The 21197-nt window shown below is 44.3% G+C and overlaps 1 protein-coding gene across 2 annotated transcripts in view; it reads left to right on the top strand.

The window, feature by feature from the left end:
- Myo5b (myosin VB) overlaps nucleotides 1-21197 on the top strand; it is a 361461-nt gene that overhangs the window by 198558 nt on the left and 141706 nt on the right. For both annotated transcript variants that reach the window (XM_029557950.1, XM_029557949.1), the window contains exons 6-9: nucleotides 5109-5252; nucleotides 6745-6826; nucleotides 12347-12454; nucleotides 16739-16848. In XM_029557950.1, coding sequence (XP_029413810.1) covers nucleotides 5109-5252; nucleotides 6745-6826; nucleotides 12347-12454; nucleotides 16739-16848 — 444 coding nt within the window. The remainder of the gene's footprint in view (nucleotides 1-5108; nucleotides 5253-6744; nucleotides 6827-12346; nucleotides 12455-16738; nucleotides 16849-21197) is intronic.

Below are 21197 nucleotides of genomic sequence, written 5' to 3'. Positions count from 1 at the left end.
CCATTTCTCTATGTATCTATTAATGTACCTAATCATCTTTCACTCTGTTAATATTTAAAGTTATTAATAAAAGATGTGTATTGAATCCTGTCATTTTTATTTCTGTTCACATTCTTGATATAGCTGTGCATTTCCACAGTTATACCTTCATTGAATTTTTTTCCACCACCCCTTGTGTATAGTCTTTCTTTTCTTTAGCTCTTTGTATTGCTTCAAGAACTCTCTGAAATGCTGGTTTTTTGGACATGAATTCTTTCAGCCCATTTTTGTCAGGGGGAAAATTTTTTTTTCCCCTTCGACTATTTTAGACATTTTGGTTGGGTATAGTAATCTGGGTTGACATCTGTAGTCATTTAGAACTGGGAATACTTTGGTCCAGGTTCTTCTAGCTTTCATAATTTGCACTGAAAAGTCAGCTGTAATCTTTATGGCTTTTCCTTTACTTTTACTATGATGTGCCATGGAGAGTTTCTTTTCTAGTCCTGTCTATTTGGTGTTCTATATGCTTCTTGTATTTATATGGGCATTTCTTTCTTTAATTTTGGGAAATTTTCTTCTACAATCCTGCTGAAGATTCATTCTATACCTATATCTTGATATTCTTCTCCTTCCTGCATGCCTATGATTTGTAAGTTTGGTTTTTTTATGGTGTCACACAACTCTTGCATATTACATTCTTGTGTTTTCTTAAATTTTTCATAATCTTTGCTTGAGTGGTCTAATTTCTCCCCTTTATCTTCCAATCTTCATATTCTATTTTCCATTTCACTCATCCTATTGGTGAGGCTTTCTCCTGTCATCTCTAATTGGCTTACTGAGTGTTTCACTTCCTTCTTCATTTCAGCCTGAGTAGTCTTCAATATTTCTCTTTTCTGAATTCATTCAGAAGTTTATCCCTATCTTCCTTCAGACCTTTAATTTCTTTGTGTGTTCTTTAAATTCATTGAATTCTTTTATCATGTTTATAATTGTTCTTTTGAGTTCCATGTCCTGTGTTATCTCTAGGGAGTTCTCATGATACTACTCTGGAGGACTGTTGATACTTGGTGGGGTTATATTATTTTGGTTTTTCATGTTATTATTTTTCTCTGTGACTTTGACATATGAATTTCTTTTGTAGCTTCTGATTCTTGTGTGAGACTCAAGCCTTCCTTTGCTAAATTAAGATCTGCCTCTTTTTGTAAACTTTATGTACCTTTGTGGTTTACTTGTTGGGCATGAAAAGGTGGTTGGTCTAGGCTTCAGGTTCTCTCTTTTGATTTTATAATGGAATGGCCTAATTGCTTTTGTCTTCAGGATTTCTCACAGAGGCCCAAATCAGGTGAGGCTCAGATTTTCTCCTGCTTTTTCCTAAGGTCTGGATCCCTCCAGGAAAGATGCTGCCCTCAGGAATTTGGGGGCTGGTCTGGCCTGGGAGCAGGGCCCAGGAAAGATGCTGGTCTCAGGAAGCTGGTGGCTATGCCACCCAGAGATGCAAAGAGAAGTGGGAGCGGGAAGAGGCCCTTAGGGCTCCTGGGGACTACTGGGAGGAACTGGGTAGGTCTGGATGCAAAGGATCAGGAAGCAGTGGTGGCTCTGGGTGAGAGGTTAGCCCCAATGTCTGGGGTGCCAAGACAAGAAATGGGCCAGGACCCAGGCTAGTTGGAGAGATGTGGTGAGGGAGCTGGGAGGGTAAAAGAGGCTGGGGGAGTCAAGGCGGGTGGGCACACTGGACTTACCCAGGAAGGGTGCTGGCACCAGGACACTAGAGGCTGTGCAGCCCAGGAAGTAAAGGGAGGTGAGGGTGGGACCAGGCCCAGAGGGCTCCTGGGGACCACAGGGAGGAACTGGTTTGGTCCAGATGCAAAGGCTCAGGAAGCAGTGGTAGCTCTGGTCTGAGAGGTTGCCCCCCTCCCCGCCTGTGTCTGGGGTGCCAAGACAGGAAATGGGCTGGTACCCAGGCTTGGGGGGGGGAGCTGGGAGGTTGAAAGAGGCTGGGGGAGTCAAGGGGGTGGTGGGCGTGCTGGACTTACCCAGGAGAGGTGCTGGCACCAGGACACCAGGAAACAAAGGGAGGTGAGGCTAGGGTCCAGGCCCTGAAGGCTCCTGGAGACCAGGAAAGGTACTGACACCAGGACGCCAGAGGGTGTGCAGCCCAGGGAAACAAAGGAAGGTGAGGGTGGGACCAAGCCCAGCGGGCTCCTGGGGACCAGGAAAGGTTCTGGCACCAGGATGCCCTTAGGCTGTGCAACCCAGGGAAGTAAAAGCGAGGCTGTTTTTATAAGACTCTTTACTTAGACAGTCCTATGGGCTTCCATCAGGAGGATCAGAATATCTGCCTATTGTGCTGTGATGTGGGCAGCCATCAGTTATGCCTAGGTCTGTTAATCCATCAGAGATTACAAAATGGTGACAGTCTTACTCTGTTACCACTCCTGTACCAGGTGGAGCACATCTGTGAAGAGAGACTTCCCTCGGTGCATGCTTGCTTGGGAAAAACATGGTGAGGTTGGAAGCGTTTGGCAAGGGAGGTTCTTTACTTCATGACAGACAGGAAGCAGAGAGACCTTCAGATGTGATTTACACAGGGACATTTAGATACATGGTTGATTATTTACTGATTTTAGAACAGTAAGTATATTTCCCAGTATTTCCTGAAAGACATCTTCCCCTCTCTCTTTTTTCTTGAAAAGATAAAAATAAGGGTTGGTATTTCTACCCTCTAACCACTATAGTCCTCCACTCTACCAAGTGAGCTATTACTGAAGGTTCTTCTTTGGAAGAATGGTATTTATGTCTTTTGATTTGACTTGATCATTTGAGCTGTGGAGATTGCCCATATGCATGGCAGCTTCCTCTCTGGTGTGAGTGGTGGAGACCTGGGAGACAACTCGAGGGACTGTGAGAATGAATCTAGACTTGAGACCTAGGCATATCTGAACTTACATCTTGGTTACTTCCTAGCCATGGGACCCTGGGAACATGTTTTGGCCTTCCTGATCTTATTTTCCCATAAGTGTGATAGAAGTTGATGATGGCTGTCTCTTAGGGTTCTTGTCAGGATTAGGTAAGATGATAAGCAACCCAGCCCAGGACCTGACTCATGTTGAGACCTAGGGAAACCTATCTTTTCCCAATATTCTAGAGAATGCAATCAGCTTTTCTATCTCCCAAACAGAACTAGCTTGCTGAAGTGTGACAGTCTGCCATTGTCCTTTGGACCTTAGGAGTCAGATGTTTTTGTTGGGGACTAAGAATCCCTGTCAAAGGAGGTATACATGCCTCTTTTCCTGGGTATGGAGGGTCAGTTGCATGTCAGTTGAGGGGAGGGAGGAGTGCTTGCAGGGCCTGGGAAAGCACATGGCAACAGGAACTCTCCTAGCCTGTGGGGTCAGGGAAGACCTGCCTGCCTACCTTTAGGTTTGTATTTGATTTGAAGAACAGGGGACAGAAGGTACAGAGAGCTGTGAGAAGAATGTCCCACCAAAGGGAAAATTATATGTGAATCTTGGGTGAGGGTAGAGAGCACACAGGGCTCTTGAGGAAGAAATGGTCTGGTTTTTAGAGCTGAAGACCATGGACTGTAGTAATGAATGACAAGGCTGGGCTGGATACTATCAGGCTCATGAGCCATGCTGAGGTTTTAAAACTAAAGGGTAGTGGAGGCCACTGAAGCGTTTTTATACCAAGAATATAATCAGGTTCATATTTATGAGAATCACCCTGTCAAGAGGAAAATTGACTACAGGAGACAAAATAAGGAGCCAAAAACCCATGATAAGAGATGGTTAAATTGTCCGGGACCGAGACAGTGACTGCATGGGTGAAATCACAACAGGACAGAGGGAAATGGGAAGATACTTGGCTCTGTGGGAAGTCATATTGGATATGCCTCAGGGTGGCATGTGGGTGGTAAAGCAGGGCAGGCCAGTGCTGGAAGAACAGCTTCCCTGGCAGAGAGCTAGGCCTATACATCTGCAAATGAAAGGTCATAGGCCCTAGACCTCACCTTGCTCACCTAAACAGGAGCAGTGATGGTAGTCCTCATGAAGCCCCAGCAAGTTAGAGGTCAGCTTTTTTGCATATGAAGCAGTAGTGTTGTGCCTTCAGCTCCTTGATAGCCTCCCTAATCTCAGATGCCAGCTGGAATGTGAGATGAGAAGATAGGGTGGTTCTCTTGGTTGGACTTGGCTAGGCCAGAGTGGAGGGTGAATTTGCATTTTTCTTTCAACCTCTTTGCACTTCACATTTCCTTAGACCACTAAAAAATTACAGTGGATTTTTTGCAAATGTTTTTGCCACCTAAAAATGTGAATATACAAGAGATAAAAATATAAAATACCTATTATTGATGTATTAGTATTATGACCCATAGAAATTGAATATTCATATGAGACCAGTTTTTTAATGACACACTTTAAACATTGTTGTGTAGCGTTTTGATCTTTGGCCTATCATACCTACATGTGGTTGATGGTGACTTCCTGATTTGTCCTAGTAATGAATTGGGTGAACTTGCCACATGCCTGTTGCTAGGATGTCCCCTTCATCAGTGGGAAATAATTCACCAGAGGGGAAAAACATTTGACTGCTTGGTTGTAGAAGTGATCAAAGTGGACTAAGCACAAGAGGTTGGGTTCTCTTCCAGATCAGAACTCTAGCATTGATTCAGTGGCTACAGAAAGTAAGTCAGACTAGGGTCTCTCATTCTCTATGGTTCCAAGATGGCACGTACAGCTGTCATATGTGCATTCTAGGCAGAAAAGGGAGAAGAAGTGAGGAGGAACAATGAGGTACAGTGCCTCCTAACTGGCTGTCTCACCTAAAAAGTCTATCGTTCATCTCATGACTCTTAAGAATGACTAGTAATGGTAAAGAAAGCTGAAAAATGAATTATTCTTAAGGAAGCCAAGCAGAACTCTAACTCAGACCATTGTCTTCGCAACTGCAGAGGGGTGTACATAGGAAGGAAAGAAGGGATACCAGGCTGTCACAAACAAAGTCTTGACGTCAAGAAGCCCTCATTGTGTGTGTATGTGTTCTGTGGGACAACTGTGTACTTTACTGACTAGTTATCCCCAGCCCCTTGCCCTTACTTTTCACACTTTTTTTTTTGTCTGTTAATCCAGGCCATTGGGAATGCCAAGACCACTCGTAACGACAATAGCAGCCGCTTTGGGAAGTACATTCAGATTGGTTTTGATAAAAGGTACCACATCATTGGGGCCAACATGAGGACCTATTTGCTGGAGAAATCCAGAGTAGTTTTTCAGGTGAGTGATTAGACTCAGCCATTTTGTATTTTACCCCTCAAACTAACGATGACTCAAGTGCTGCTCCCTGCTCCACAACTGCACTCAAAGAGCAGTCTGTCTTTTGACCTAGAATTGGATTTTCTTCTTTTTATGCGTTTTCTTTCTCCTCTTTTCGTATAAGTATTCATTTGGATGGAATAAGCATAAAGTCTCAAAAAATCTTTTACATAGTATTTATTTTCACATTGTGTGCTAACCCCATGAGATGTGGAGGTAAAGAACAAGGCAGGTGTTCTTCTATGGATTTTAATCTTAGCATTAGACAATAACAGGAACAGAATCTGGGTTTCAGCTTTCAAAGAACCTTTTTATCTGGTGGGTTTAAATGTGTATGTGGATAGATAGCTATGCATTTATGTTGAAATGATACAAATGCATACACACACATGACATACACATGACTGACTACCTATTAAGTTTCCTGACAAACCAGGAAAGGAGTTTTCACTGCCCCAGTGTAGTTCTTGTTGGTTTTCTGCTTGCCTTTCATTTCCTCCCATCCAGTAATCCTTGTCCTCTTCCTGACTCTTTTCTTCCTGCTTTTAGGAATGGTCAATGCCACTTGCAACCCTGACCACCATTATCCTGCAGCAGTTTTGTCCCCCCATTAATGAACTGAAGTAGCAGTGGTGGCCTGATTCAGGCCTGAAGCTTGTTTTTCCCTGTGCACAGCGGCTTCCCAGTCCTTAGGTTTCAGCTCTCTTCAGTATCCATCAACTTCTTGTTTTTTGGTGATGTTACTATGCTGATGGGTTTCAAATATTTTGTGAACTTTTTAACTAGCTCCCCCTTCCATTTTCTGCCAGGACTTCTGCTGTACTTCACAGGTTGGTGTTATAGCCCTAGATCCTTCACTACAGCAGAGGGAGCAGGCAACTGTGTTGTGTGAGCTGACAGGCTACCTGCACCCTGTACCTTGTCTCGATACCTTTTGAGCTTTCCTCTTCCTTAGCTGTCTCTGATCAGACCTCCTAAATCTTCACTCCCACTTTCCTACTAATTTAAGACTGTTATAGTCATGAGTGTCCACTAAAGTCCTCAGCTGGTGATCTTACCAACTGCCCAACCCAAAACAATAGGCAAGCTCAACCTTCAGCTAATCCAGGCCCAGTGGAGAAAGGGCACTTCCAGCAGGGAAATGAAGTTCTGCAGAGTCGGTCAGGCAGTGGGGATGATGGTGTTTGTTTACTGACCCACGATTTATGGCATGGCATTGGCATTGCATAAGTCAAGAGGTAAAATTCCTCAAAGGAGAAGAACAATCCATCATATCAAATGGAAAATCAGACAGTAAGAAATTGTAAGAATTGTGGTTAGCCAGGGTATGGAGGAAACCAAGGGAGAGGAGAGTGGTCTCAACTCTCACCATCTGAACACTTAAGATCAGAATGTTCAAGTCGACAGCCTTGGAAGTCATTACCTAAAACTGATTCACCTTTTCCTCCCTCAGGCAGATGACGAGAGGAATTACCACATCTTTTACCAGCTCTGTGCTGCTTCCAGCCTTCCAGAATTTAAAGAGCTTGCACTAAGTAAGTCAACAGGTACATGCAGTGCTATGCAAGTAGCACAGCTAGACCTTCTACTCTGCGTTCTTCATCTGGTTATTGTCTCAGCTCTGTCTCTAATGTAGTCCTGTCCCTTAATCCCCTCTGAACCTCACTGCCCAGTTAGTAAAAGGGGTTAATTATATCCAGACTACCTGAAAGGGAATGAGCCGGGGGCGGGGGGTTATATAGCATGAAAGATTGTGTGTGTTACTACTTTAAAAGATATGTTTCTGGAGCAAGGGAGATGGTTTAGTCATTAAAGTGTCTGCTGTGCAAGCATGAAGACCTGAGTTTGGGTCCTCAGAACCCATGTAAATGCTGTGTGAATCCATGTCTATAACCCCAGTGCTGAAAGAGAGGCAAAAGAAGCAGATCTTTGGCTATCATTGGTCAGCCAGTCTGCCTAGGCAGAATAGATGAGATCCAGGTTTGGTGAAAGACCCTGTCTCAAAAATATAAGTTGGAGAAGCAATCAAGGACAGCACCTCTTGTCGACCTCTGGCCTTCATGCATGCCCACTCGCATACCCACATGAACATGTACATACACCACACACAAAGAAAGAAAAATAATGTGCTCTGCTTTCTGCATCATGAGACACAAGTCCCTTCCAGAAGATCTACAGATTTAGGTGCCACTCATCACTTCGTCATGGCCAACTTGTGCTAAGTCATATTTTAGAGTCGAAACAGAAAGGATGCAAATAGAGATGGCCACAGTGGGGAAGACTACAGTACGCACGAGTGGTACATAAGTCACCACAGAGGATGTCATAACACAGGCGAGTAAGATTCAGCATTTGTCAGGTGGTGGAGCCCTTCTGAACAGACATAGAAGCTTCTAGCCTGTCCATGCTGGAGCACTAGAAGAAAGTAGAACAGTCAAAAGTGCCTCACCACCACAGCCAATGCAATGACTCACCTGCTGTCCCTGTCAGATGAATGACCCCATCCTTTATTCCCCTAATGAATGCAGTAGCAAGTCTCCCTTGTTTTGAGGCAGTTGACATGGAGCCATAGTGGTGGGAGGCTTTAATTCTTGGTTCTGTTCCACATAGCATCTCTCCTTGAGCTGGAGCCTCTGTCCCCTCATCTGTCTGGGCCTGCATCATGGAGCACTGATGGATTCTTGGTTCTGAGTACTCAGATCCTCAGTGTGATGAGGGCCAGTCTGGATTTGAACAGCATCCTATCTTTGATCTATTGTCTATACAGATACATGTGGGGCACATTTGGGGCACATACAGGGAGATGACTATCAGATGATATGAAGATCTAGGTGACTAGGCAGAGGTTAGTTGGTCTTTTTATCTCCAAGAGAAATAGACCACTGAGGCTATGTCCCCAAATCCTAAGGATCCAGCATCAGACCCCGCTGGGTCTCCCTATAGCTAAAGTCCATCAAGTGGCCCCAGTATCAGTTTGCCCTGTGCTCTGCTTCTTTCCTTAGGAGTTTCTACAGTGTTTTCTCTGTGCTGTGCAATCTAACTTTTGTTCATCCATTTCTGACACTTAATGCAGGCCATAGTGATACAGCACTGAACAACACAGCTGCAGGTTCTGCCATTGTTTAGCTTGCCAGTTATGGAAGTGGTGAGAACTGTGCTGCAGCAAGCACAGCTCAAGCCAGAAGTCTCCCCTGTGGAAGTCCTATTTCACTTGGGACCCAGAAAGGACACACTGGATGGCACCCACTGCTGACTTGCCCTGTTCTGAAGTTACTTGTACCTCTGACCCACCCAGGGTCAAGGAGTGTATGCTACAAGGTAATAGGAGCAGGAGCAGGTTCTGAGTGGCCCTTGTTTGAACACTAATCTGACCTGGTAGCTTTTGGGTCTGATGCCACCTGTCAGCCACAAGTAGCCAGATGGGCAGCCATCATATGGGTGACTGACATCCCCTCTTTTCCTTCCCAGAGTGGAGCCTGGGCCCATCTGGGATTTTCAGGGCCAAACTGTGGAAGTTTTTTATCTCCTAAGGTTAATTTTATGGAGACTCAAATATTGACAAGATCCACCTGGCTGACCACTTTGTCCTGACTGTAACATTAATAGGGAATTAGTCCTCTAACTTTTCCATTTACATGAGTTGTATTGAGCTTTAAAGTGGGTTTTCTTTTCTGTGTCTATGCAAGGTGCAGACTCCCTGGGCTTCTGCCAGAACCCTTGAAAATTACCCAATTCAATCAGTTTCTTGCATCTTGGAGAGTATCTTGGAGTGAAATGAAGAGCTTTTGATAAGCTCTTGTGAGGCTCCCTGTGGCCTTGTGGGTGGATTGGCTGTGAGCCCTGATACTAGGCATTCGGTTCCACTGATAATCCTAATAAGTAGCTGGGAAAGTCAAATAAAAGAAGGACTAGCCAGAGTCTCCAAGCAATTTTATAGACTGCCTCATATCCTATTCCATTTCTTAACCCAAAGCGTGTCAAACAGAAGTCTCTATAACAGCTGGTGCTGTGGCACAAACATGTGTATTTGTCTGAAAATGGAAGTATAGACTGAGTCTTGTCAACCATGTTTTTCCTCTACTCCATTGTTCCGTTGTGCTTAAAATGATTTTAAGGAGAGATTTTAAAAAAAAGTCCTGTGGATAATTCGTTAGGGAATAAATGATGGTAAAGTTCCCATCTTCCCTTAAATACATTTCTCAAATGATTAATGATTAAGTTCCTTTTCTTTGTTACTTTTATGGATGTATTGATGCAGTTATATAAACAGTCTTGACCTGTGCAGCCTCCCAGGTGAAGTCCAAGCTCTGTAACCTTCATCTTAATTGTTGGTATTCCAGTCATTGACTCATGGCTCCTTTGTGGTCTGTCCTGTTCTGCAGTTGCTTGCAAGTCTGATCCTCCTAGGAATATAACTTTCCAAGGACAAGGAGTACATGCTATCAGCTAGCCAGAGCAGATTCTGAGTGACCCTGGGCCAGTGTATGGTGAGCCAACTGATAGGCATTGTAGTATATCTTTCTTGGCAATTCTTAGTCAAGTGCAAGAGAGAAAGTGATCCCAGCTGGAAGATTAGGAAGGGCAGTGCTGGTTTCGTGGACCCGAAAGGAGGACTGAGTTGCAGGCAGCCAGGTGGGTGTGGAAGGGTTGATTGCATGCTGCTTGCATGTCTCTTACTAAGGGGGTCTGGTGTATGATGATAACCAGTGATTGCAGGTAGATGAGACGAGAAGGGAAGGAGACGACAGTGTTGATAGGATTCAGATTCTTTGGCAGGTGGCCTATGCAGTGCTGAGCCTCAGCCTAAGAAGTAGCTCAGCTGTGTCTGAGTTTGGAAACTAGGAGCAGGAAAGGTGGGGAGTAGTCTGATTCAGAGCATCAGGCAGTAGGGCCCGATCTGGTGACAGTGAAGGATGCTAAAAATGCCTTTCCTTCAATATAGAAGCCAGATGTCCTCCTGTGGAGCCCCTAGTGACTCTGATAAGCTTGGCAGTCATTCAGTAGTGAGTTAGATTGTTCTCGTGGCAAAGTCATGGGATGCTGAAGATAAATCATCTCTTCAATGGGGTAATCAAGTAGTAGACTCCCAGTCCCAGCCAGCCCCTGGTAAGCCTGTGCAACCCCTTAAAGTGCTTTACTTCTCGGTTTGCATGTCTGAAAATGGGAACAAATAAAAGTCTTCACTGTAAAAATCATCAGGTGAGATGTTTTTTAAAGTGAGTGTAAGGGAAGGAATTGCTTTTATTAATCCTTTGCAGCTCTTATATTGCCCAGAGCTTGTAAGTAGCTATGAAAGTGCTAAATATGTTTTTGAGCAAGATCTGATTTTTTTTTTTTTTTTTGCTCCTGTTGAAGCTCTGAGTGGGCAAAGGGCCAAAGTCCTCCTCTTTCTTGCTCAAATGTCTTGACCTCCATTCAATATGTTGTTAATCCTTCAGGAATTTTCTTCCTTAGCATGCAGTTGTGTTCCATTTATTCCTATTCAAACATCTGTGTAGCCTATTAGTGTTCCATTCATATGTTCAACCTGGAGTCAGGGCTGAATTGTGACACTTTCTAGCTGGATATGGCAGTGTTTGCTTAGTTTTTCAGAAATGTCAACAGCGACCTCTGAGGTGACACCGACCTCTTATTGTGGTCTGGAACATAGGCTGTTCCACAGGAGCCCAAGGAAGTAGGTAGAGATGCAAAAGACGACGACCTCTTGACAGCATAGACAGGGCTCTGTAGCTCTGTAGCTGATGAGCAACCATGAGGAAACTAGCATATGTTGAACACAAAGATGGGAAAGAAAGGAACAGCTGTGAATCTGGAGGAGTAGGAGGTAGCTGTGTCACAAAAGGTCCAGGACACTGTTCCAAAGCATTGATCTTTGCCTTGAGGGCAGCGAGACTGCTGAAGGGCAGGAGAGTGGTCTGACTGGAGTTACCAGCACTGTAGGGGTGGCTATAAGCAGAAACAAGATGGGTTAGAATCTCTTGTTGCAGTCCCCAGACAACAGATGCTGAAGGTTGGACCAGGACAATGACAGTCAGCAGGGAGAGAGGAAAGAGACTGCAGAGGTTCTTGGGAGATATATTGAAGGACAGGGTGTTGAAGGAGGCCTGAGAGTTGCTGTGCTACTACATCTAAGCGTGTTTAGCTGACGTGGATTCAATGTGCATGCCCAGGTCTAGGGAAAAGAGTTAAATGGGGGTTTTCGGGAAAGGAGGAAAACCAGTCCATATATACTTTTGGTTGAACCAAACAGTGAATACTCAGGACTTGAAATACCACGTAAGGTTTTACCCCACAAGGTAGTAGATTTGCCAAACACTTGAATACTTTCCAAGGATAACTTTGCATGTCGTTCTTGTCTTAAGTCTGACTCTGGAGCCATTCCTCTCATAGAAGCCAACATTACCATCCTCTGAGTAGTGCTATTTCAAGTTGGGCTTTTGCCCTCGGCTAAGCTGTTCTCTGATGTGACACTGACCTCTCTTTCCTTACTCGCTGTCAAGGCTGTCAGAGGTCTGGCTGAGGAAGAGGGAAGTGGAGATGTGAGGGAGCACATGAGAATATCAGCTTGCGCTTGTTCTTACATCTGAATAGCTCCAGGGATCTCTGACTTTGTAAAACAGACAAAACCAAGTCACTTGAGGCTCATCACTGCCCCTCATTTGTCAGACTAAATTGATAGATGAAGATTTCCTAAGATCAGAAGTGTGCAATTCTGAGTTGTGATTCTAAATACATATTTCACTTGTATGTTACATTCTTTAAAAAATCAAATGTGAAATGAATCCTATTGAAATGAACTTTCAGTGACCTATTTATATAAATATTTTTACCATACCAGTTTTACATAAATAGAGCAGCATGTTTTCGTTGGTGTAATTTTTTTTATTAATCAATTTTCTCTTCCCCCTTGCTAATGTGGACAAAGAATATTTTGAAGAGTGATGTACCCAGCTGGGACCAAAATTTGATGTGGGCTAGAAGACTCAAGGTAGTCATCCTAATAGGTCATGAAGTTCTCTCCAGTGTCTCACTCTTCACTTCCTTGCCTTCCACAGCGTGTGCAGAGGACTTTTTCTATGCATCACAGGGAGGAGACACATCCATTGAGGGTGTCGATGATGCAGAGGACTTTGAGAAGACTCGACAAGCCCTCACACTCCTTGGTAAGGACCTTCTGGATGGGAGAAGCAGACCCATGGGTTTGATCCTATGGAGGGGAGGAAGTGAGGGGAGGTCTCACTTGGCTTACCTGCCTTTGTGAGTTAATGAGGAAGTCCTGTGACCCTTGGTAAGGTAAGACCCTTGTCCTCTTACCCTCTTACCCATCTCAGTCCACAGGCTCCAAACTCTATAATTTGGAGCTTTCTTAAAAATAAACTTTTGAGGGACTGGAGAGATGGCTCAGTGGTTAAGAACACTGATTACTCTTACAGAAGACATGGGTTCGATTCCCAGCACCCACATGGTGGCTAACAAAGATCCACCTCCAGGGGATTTGACACCCTCTTCTGATTCCAGTTCCAGGGGATCTGATACCCTCTTCTGACTTCCACAGGCATTGCACATAACAGATGCACTTACACACATGCAAGCAATGCACTCATACACATAAAATGAAAATAATAAATAATAAACTTTTGAGTTAATCATCATCTACCACATAAGGAAACTTCTCTAATGAGAGATGAGAGATGCATTCATCCTATGTGTAGAGGTTGCATTGAAGATATGTCACTTAGGGTTAAGCATCTCAGAGACACCTACTCTCTGTTTGATTTGTTCTTTAACTCTGTAATAGTCTCCATCTGCTGCAAAAAGGAGCTTCTTTGGTGAGAGATGAAAGGTACATGTGTCTGTAAATATGAAGATGCATATTTAGAAGAAAGTAAATAAGTGGTCTAGGGATGTGGCAAAAGTAGGTTTTTCACTAGTTTTAGCTTGCATAGAACTTTTGCATGCTGACACCACTGCTCAGAGTTCATATGAGCAACTGACCAGCTGCCTGGAAGACTGTTGTTTCCTTGTGGTCATCTACCCCCTCTGGCTCTTAAAATCTTCTCATCTCTTCTGAAATGATCCTGAGCCTTGGGAGGTGGAGGTTTGAAACAGGTGTCCTATTCGGGGATAATAAGCACTCTTCAGCTTCTATGCACACTGGCCAGTTGTGGGTTTCTGTGTTAATCATCATCTTTTGCCTAGACATGGAGAAGTGGGTAAGAAATCCCAACCCAACTTAAGGAACTTTTGGTTATTGGTGGCTGCAGAGAGGAGAAAAGGCAGTGTCTTATAGAGATTAGGCTCTTGGTGGGCCCAGTGAATAGACCACACTGAAGGACATTTGGGGACACAAATCAGACTATAGGCATGTGTGTGTATGTGTGTGTGTACATTAAATTGGACAGAAGCATAGTGGGGGGTGCAGATAGGGGAGGGCATCTAAACCCTCCCCTGGCTTTTGAGTCAGGTACTGCAAAGTAGTCATTGTCACTCACTCGGATATTGAAACCCATGGAGGAAAGCCCAGTATAGTAATGTCTTTGTGTGCTATGGTCTGGGTTCAGAGGCAATGTACTCTCCCAGGATGGCACTCTACTGGAGCCAGACCATCTGTGTATCAGCCAGGGAAACAAAGTGGAAGCAGACATCAGTGTCTAGGAGCTCTGCCAGACATGCCGAACTCATGTGTTAGCCATTGGTGTTGGAATCCTCAAAGCAGGAAGTTCTCTGGAACCTTCAGTGGCAGCTGAGGTTGGTAGGGCTGGAGGGAATTGCCCCTCTTTCTAGCCTGTTTTAGAGAAGAATAGGCCTCAGGTAGTGAGGTAAAAGGTAATCCTTTCTTCATGTGGAAATTGAAATATTCAGTCCTGGGGCTTGTAACCAGGAAAGGGAAAGCTTGAGAAGGTATCCTGAAACTAGCAAGTGCCTTAGATAACCTCTGTCTTTCCTACCCCTTTCCTGACAGAGATGGAGCTTTTGGCTTCTCAGGTTATTCAGAGAAAACCTCTGTTTTTGTCAGAGTCCAAATTAAATGTGATCAAATTGGACACACCCTGCTCACGGTGGGACAGAAATGAAGTGCTCATGTGCTACAGTCCCAAGGTGATCACTTCTCTGGGTAGATAAGACATGGGAAAATTAGAGTTGTACCTTTGAATTATTAAGACACAAAAACTACACTGGTTATTCCAGCATAAAAACATAGTATAAGCATCATTAACTGAAACAGCAGTAAACGATTTGCTAGGAAAAGGGCCAAAGTAGACTTTCAGGACCAGAAGTCATAGAGGCAAGGGAACCACTCCTATGGTCAGTGTAAGGGCCAAACCAGTGCAGGAACTGTTAAATAGCGAATCTGGAGCCATGGCTGAGCTTTAGACCCCATCTAGGAGGAAGGAGATGTGTGCCCAAAGGTGAAGACCAATCGAAGTGTAAACATGCATGCTGTACTTTCCCCGAGTATGACTGAGCCTTAGCTCCAACTGAAGCTCAGCAGGGAGGTTGTATCTAGAGAGGGCCAGAACCAGGAAGGGGACCACCTTTCTACTGCTGTTGCCTTTGTATCACTACAGTGCCCTCTATTGAGCAAACCTGATGCTTTGCCAGTCAGCACACAGTTTTTCACTGGACCAGTCCTAGAATCCCACAGCAGGAGAAGGGGAGGGGAAGACGTGAAGGGAGAAGATAGCATCTCTGGCTTCCCCAGCATCACACACCTTGTTTTTCTCCACAGTTGAAGGGTTTGGAGGATACCTGATGGTAAACAGGATGTGTTCTGCCCAGCCTGCCAGACAGGAGACCCCCACCATACATATACAACACACAACCCATAGGGCTGCTGTGAGCAGTGGGCAGGAGCTGGTATGAGAAGCAGCTCCCTTTCAGGCTCTGAGATGAATGTTTTAGTTCCCAAAGCAGATCACATCTATAACATCATTTTAATAAGACTCTCTACTAATCCTCTTTCTGTAATTTTGGAGGTTGATAAAACATCTTAAAGTACAAGAGAGTAAAGAGTTTAGGCTTTATGGGCCATGTAATTTCTATTGCCCCATCTTATCTCTGTTGCATTAGCCTGGAAATAGCTACAGATGAAGCATGATGAGGGCATGACTGCTCTGCTACATACAGCTTTACAGAAACAGCCTGTGGGCTATGCCTGTGGGCTGCCTTTGGGCTATGGGTTATAGATTGCTGACCCCCGTTTGACTACTTAGGTATTATGGTTTGATTTTTGGTTTTTACTTCCCATAATGAGGTGCTGTTTACTTAGAGGACCCCCTTGCTTTGTCAGTCCTTGTTTAATCCATGCTTGGATTGTCTACTTGGATTATCTGGAGATTTTTTTTAAATATTTTATTTTATGTATATGAGTGTTTTGCCTGTATGTATGTAAGTGCATTCATGTCAGGCAATGCCTGTGGAGGTCAGAAGGGGGCATCAGATCCCCTGAAACTGGAATTATGGACTGTTGTTAGCTGCCATGTGGGTGGTGGGAACTGAACCCAGGTCCTCTGCAAGAGTAGCCAGTCTCTCCAGCCTCAATCTGGAGAAAATTTTAATCCTATCAGTACATGTCTGTGCCTTCCACTGGTGCTGTACTGGTTTTTTGTAGCTGGAGTAAAATACTACCTGAAAGATAGCTGCAGCTGGGGAAGAATATGGGAACAACTGTTATTTCTTGAATGGAATGATAGCTGTACTAACATTCATCATGTCATTCTGTTGGCTTTTTTAAAAAAATGGGCTTGAAATATTTTGTAATTTAAAAAGAAATGATAATGCCTTCAAGCTAAATCTAAATTTTAAGAGATTATGCCTTTGGTAATTCACACGGGGAAATAAGAAATTTGACCATCATGTTTGCTGCCGCAGGGGTTCTGAGCTATGTGTATCTGTCACTGCAAGGGCATACATAGCAGGAGGAACAGCCACCCCCAGCTGGGACTGGCCATGAACCAGCTGGCTGGCCAGCCCCTAGAATAGTAATCTCAGGGGGAGGGAGCATCCTCTTCTTCCCCCGTTGGCACTGCAATGTGTCACAGATGTTTGCAGGATATTAAGTTGGGAGAAAAAAATGACTACAGATAAATGACCATTCTTATTAAATTCATAAAAGCATCCATAAAGTGTTTGGTTGAAATGAAGTCCAAAATGACTCAGCCCTACTGCTGCCTCTCTGTGCTCTTGGAGAAGTTAAAATGCTGGTGTGCTCCATCTGGTGTGATGTGGACAGTCAGAGTGAAGCGATTTCCCTTGCAGTGCAGGAGCCCCTTTGCCCTCTGAGGTGCTATTGTGAGTGGTAATTACTTGCCATGGCTCGTTTTAGGAGGCATTGGCCAGGAAGGAAAAAAATCAAACAATCTTTTAAGTCCTTAAAAGGGGTGAAAAATCCTTTCTATCATAGCACAGATATTGAATGTCATTCATTCATTTGTTTCCCCCTTCAGGAGTGCGAGAGTCCCATCAGATAAGCATCTTTAAGATAATTGCTTCCATCTTGCACCTTGGAAGTGTGGAGATTCAGGCCGAGCGTGATGGGGAGTCCTGCAGCATATCAGTAAGTTGCACCAGTGCCAGAGATAAAATGTGCAGTCAACTCAGCTCCTCCAGCCTGATACTATGAACATATGCCTCTTCACTTAGAGAGCGCCCCTTGGTTATTCTGAGCAGTAATGATTTCAGTTTTCTCCCTGATAATTTTTAAAAGAACCAATCCATTCCAAATCAGCTGTCATCAAGTCTCTATCACTGAGGCCAGGGTTTTAGTGGCTATTCAATAAAATTTTTTGATGGGTTTATTTTCCAAGTACTCTGAGGTCTGTGGAATTCTGCAACCTGCCATCAATCTATTGAGTGCTTTGTGGGATCCAGACTGAGGTCCTTGTAGCAAGGAGACAGTTTTAGAAATCATATTTGGTGTCTGCCTCATGAGAACTCACAGTCTAACTGGGAAACAGTGGTGAGATAACACTTGCTGAGCTTTTCCCAGTTCAAGACAGAATATTAAGTGAGACATCTCAAAGTCCTGCCAGCTATGAGGACTCCTTAAATTCTTATGATAAAGGTTATTTTCCCTTGAGCCTAGTGTCAGCAGTTGATATGTGCAAGTGTCTACATGGATAGGTGCATCCTGGATGGAGTTCATGTGGTGGTACAGGCAGCAGTTTCTGTGTTCTCTCTAGAATTTAATATTTAATATGAAAACTGGCACTCTGACCTTTAATAGGCATACCTGTCATGTTTTTGCCTCTTCTGTTCAGCTTGTGACTAGGTCTGGAGGGAGTATAGAGTGTGATTCTTATTTCTCAGGAGCATGGATGTTAAATAACCAAATGCTAGAAAAAGTCTAAAGATGAAGCTACAGAGTTCAGATGTGGGCATGTGCCCAAGTCATCTGCAAGCTGAAACCCTTCCCACGTCCTTCATTCCTGCTATTTGTATAGGATTAGGAGTTAGCAGAAGTTCAACCTGCCTTGCCTTTAGGAAGCAGACCTGAATTCCATCTAGGTTCAGTAGAGCTCTTCTGTGGTCTCTCCTCCATTCCCACATATTTTCCTTAAGTAAGGAATTATCTTGGGGTTCAAGTGGATGCCTGGGCCTGCTTCCATCTTCAATATGGACTCTATAGCCTCTTGAGAGCTTTAAGACTCCTACCCGTGCCTGTGGGAAAGGAGGGGATGTCAGAGCTTACAGCGACTTGGAACAGTTTCTGACATCTGAAGTTCATATCCCACTGTGCATGCGTGCACTGTGGAGTAGGTGGGGCCTACAGTGTAATGAAGATAGTGGTGATGGTGCTTTGATAGCACATGGGGAGTTCTAAAGACCTGTGGCCTGACTAGTGATGAATGAGCCTCCAATGCAGGCCAAACCCTTTCCTAGTCTGAGTCTTTGGCTCTGGTACAGTCTTTCCCCTTGTGAAAAAAAAGTATATAGGATTTATAATTCCCTTATTCATATCCCTCCCCAGCAAATGTCCATATTTATTCTTAGAGCAGCTGTATTCTGCTGTGTCGGGGACAAAGGACATGGGAACACATGCCTTGACAAATGTCTGATTTAGGCTGGTAATGTACAAGAAAGTTGACAAATATTTCCTTAACTTCCAGCCATTCAATAACTCTCTCTTCTCCAGTGGTCTCAGAGTCACACCCCTAGTCACAGAGTTTCTTTTTGTTGTTGTTGTGTGGGTTGCTAGGAATCAAACTCTTTAACATGAGCTCTCCATCAGTTCACACACTCAGCCTTCTTGCCTGGGATTCTTACAACACCCTATACTTTTCATCTCTTCCCCTTAGCACAGTGATTTTATATCATTGTGGGATTTTTCACTTTACTTCGCTCCCTCCTCCTCCTCATCTTTGTCCTCATCTTCCTCCTCTTTCTCTTCCTCCTCCTCTTTTCCGTCTTCTAAGTTGGTGAGGTCAGCAACTACTTGTTTGTTGTCACCGCTGCAGCATCGAGGGCTCAGTAGGAACTCCAGAATGGACACCTGGGTGATTGGTTGAGGCTCTCTGGGCCTAGTGGTGATAGAAATGAGAGTTGGTATGGATAAGACAGAACTCATTGGGTGCTGGTGAGGAAGAGAGGCCCTGAGTGACTGCAGGAGGATGTAGACCAGGGTTGGTGCCTCTTTGGAAAGCCCAGCCTTGGAGTGGTAAGTGTAGTATCTCTGATCCTATAGCTAGTCCTCCACTCCTGACCTCCAAGGACATTCATGTGAGGGGAAGGTATTTGATCAGTGCTTGTTTCCACCCCAATAAACAGTATTGGACCATGTTTGTTGTGGTCACTATTCTTCCTGATACACAATGGCATCATGGAGTGTTTGTGGGATTTGTTCAAATGTAGGACCATCAGGACACACTTGAAATGGACAGGAGGGATGACCTGAGATAGGGAGGTTTTGAGCCCACGTGGTACAACAGCACTTTCTCACTCAGGCAGAAGTTGAGGGAGCACAGGCTAAAGGTCTAGGCTGTTCACAGAACTGTGAATGATGACTGAGCAGAGTTGCCAGGGTTCAAATCCTGCTCTTACCATTTCCCAGATGTGCGACTCAAGCAAGCTCCTCCTTTACCTCCTCCCTGCACAGTGGAGGTGAGAAGAAAAATGCAGGCCCATGTGGAGGCTTTTACTCAGAGCCCATGGTGATTCTAGTAAGTTCTAGACTAATACCATTAGTGATTCTAGTAAGGTGATTCTAGTAAGTTCTAGACTAATACCATTCTGGTTGTTTGGGCCAGATATTAAGTGCACACCTTTCCCTATACAGGGGAAGAAAATCTGAATAGAGCCCGGAGAGAGGACTCTCTTTCTCAAAGGTCACGATGACTGATAGACCTGCCAGGACAGTGCCTGGTTAGGGTTCTTTCCCCTGCACCACTCCCTCTCACTTACTCAGCTCACTTTCAACCCTTTGAACTGGGCCATTGCCCACTTGCCAGCAGCCCATTGGTGCTGAACATGATGGTGAGCTCGAGAAAAGTTCCTGCTGAGAGCCACTCTCATGGATCTTGCTGTATTCCTCAGGTCCATCAGGTGGGCCTGCTGTCTACCTGTAAGCAGTGTGCCTTCTGCTCTGTGGCCTTTGTTTTTAATTAAGGCATGAGAATATGTTCCAGGATTGCCAGAGTTACCTTGGAGATGCAATACCATCCAATTACTTGGACACCAGAGGCAATTTTTTTCCTTGAATTTGGCAATGTAGGCTCATAAAACTAATCTGCTGCCTATAATGCTATTTTAATGGATTTAGTATCATTTAATTATGCTTAATTGTAATTGCATGATGTTAATCAGTTTCTGTTAGCACCTTTAATCAACAGTCAGAAACCAGTGGGACCAGACCAGTCCCCACTGTAGTGGCTAGAAACCTGTCCCCTGTGGCTATCAAAGAGTTAGCTCCATAACTGTGGGCCCATCTCCATCACACTCTAGTGTAAGGCATCAGGGAGGAAAGGAGAGAGGAAGAAAGAGGAGAGCACAGAAGATGGGGGAAAGGAGAGAAGGGTGCCTGGGAGCAAGCCTGTGTTGTTTACTGCTGGCAAACCACTCAAACATCAGGGAAGCCGTCTGCAATGTGTGCCTAGCAATTAAGAATTTCTTGGAAATAGGTCAGATGAACAAATTGGACACTTGCCACCTGTAACTTGTTGCCTGCCAAGCAGGCTCTAAATTTTACCCTGAAGAGCAACATTATGTTGGAGCAGGGAGAAGTCGGGAGGCTGTAGGGTAAAAGCTGTGGCCAGAAGTGGCTGTGACATTCTTCACTGCTGAGTGAGTGTGACACACAGGTCTCTGCATACCAAGCCAGCCCACATCAAGCTGGCTGTCTATCTGGGTGGTCAGGGGGGTTTACTCAGCTTCATTTTCTTCATCCGAATAATATGGGCTGGGCCAGAATGGCAGCTCCTAAAGGGTCTTCCTTGGAGCTGAACCCCAGAAAGAAGTAGAAGTCTTTGTTCAAATAAGTCTGTGAATGTTCTTTAACATAGAGAACTTTGGGTGCTTCTAAGTACTGTGTTTAACCTGGTGTGAGTAATGCTGTTTAGTGATCTCTGCAGGCAGTGTTCCTACCCATCCCCGGGAAACATACTGGCCTTTGTGGTTTGGGGAGAGTCTTTCTTTTCTAACAGTCTGTTTTATATTTGTGTTTGCATTGGCTAGATAGGTTTTAGAGATTAGTAGGAAAAAATGGCCTAAGGATATGGTGTTAAGGGGAAAGTAATATAGCTATCTGTGTTAATCTTTACTGAAAAGGTCTCATTTAAATCCTACAGGTGGCCTCATCAGAAACTGAGACCCACAAGCAATTTAAAGCCTTTAGTAGGTAGAACATCATGTTCTAAATCTAAAGGAGTCTCTTTTAGCCTTAGATTTAATAAGCTTTCCTAGAGGCCCAAA

The sequence above is a fragment of the Nannospalax galili genome, unplaced genomic scaffold (genome assembly GCF_000622305.1).
Source record: "Nannospalax galili isolate Female #2095 unplaced genomic scaffold, S.galili_v1.0 scaffold1228, whole genome shotgun sequence".
NCBI classification, from domain to species: Eukaryota; Metazoa; Chordata; class Mammalia; order Rodentia; family Spalacidae; genus Nannospalax; species Nannospalax galili.
Note: the sequence above shows the minus strand (reverse complement) of the source record. Positions and strands in the feature narration are given on the sequence as shown.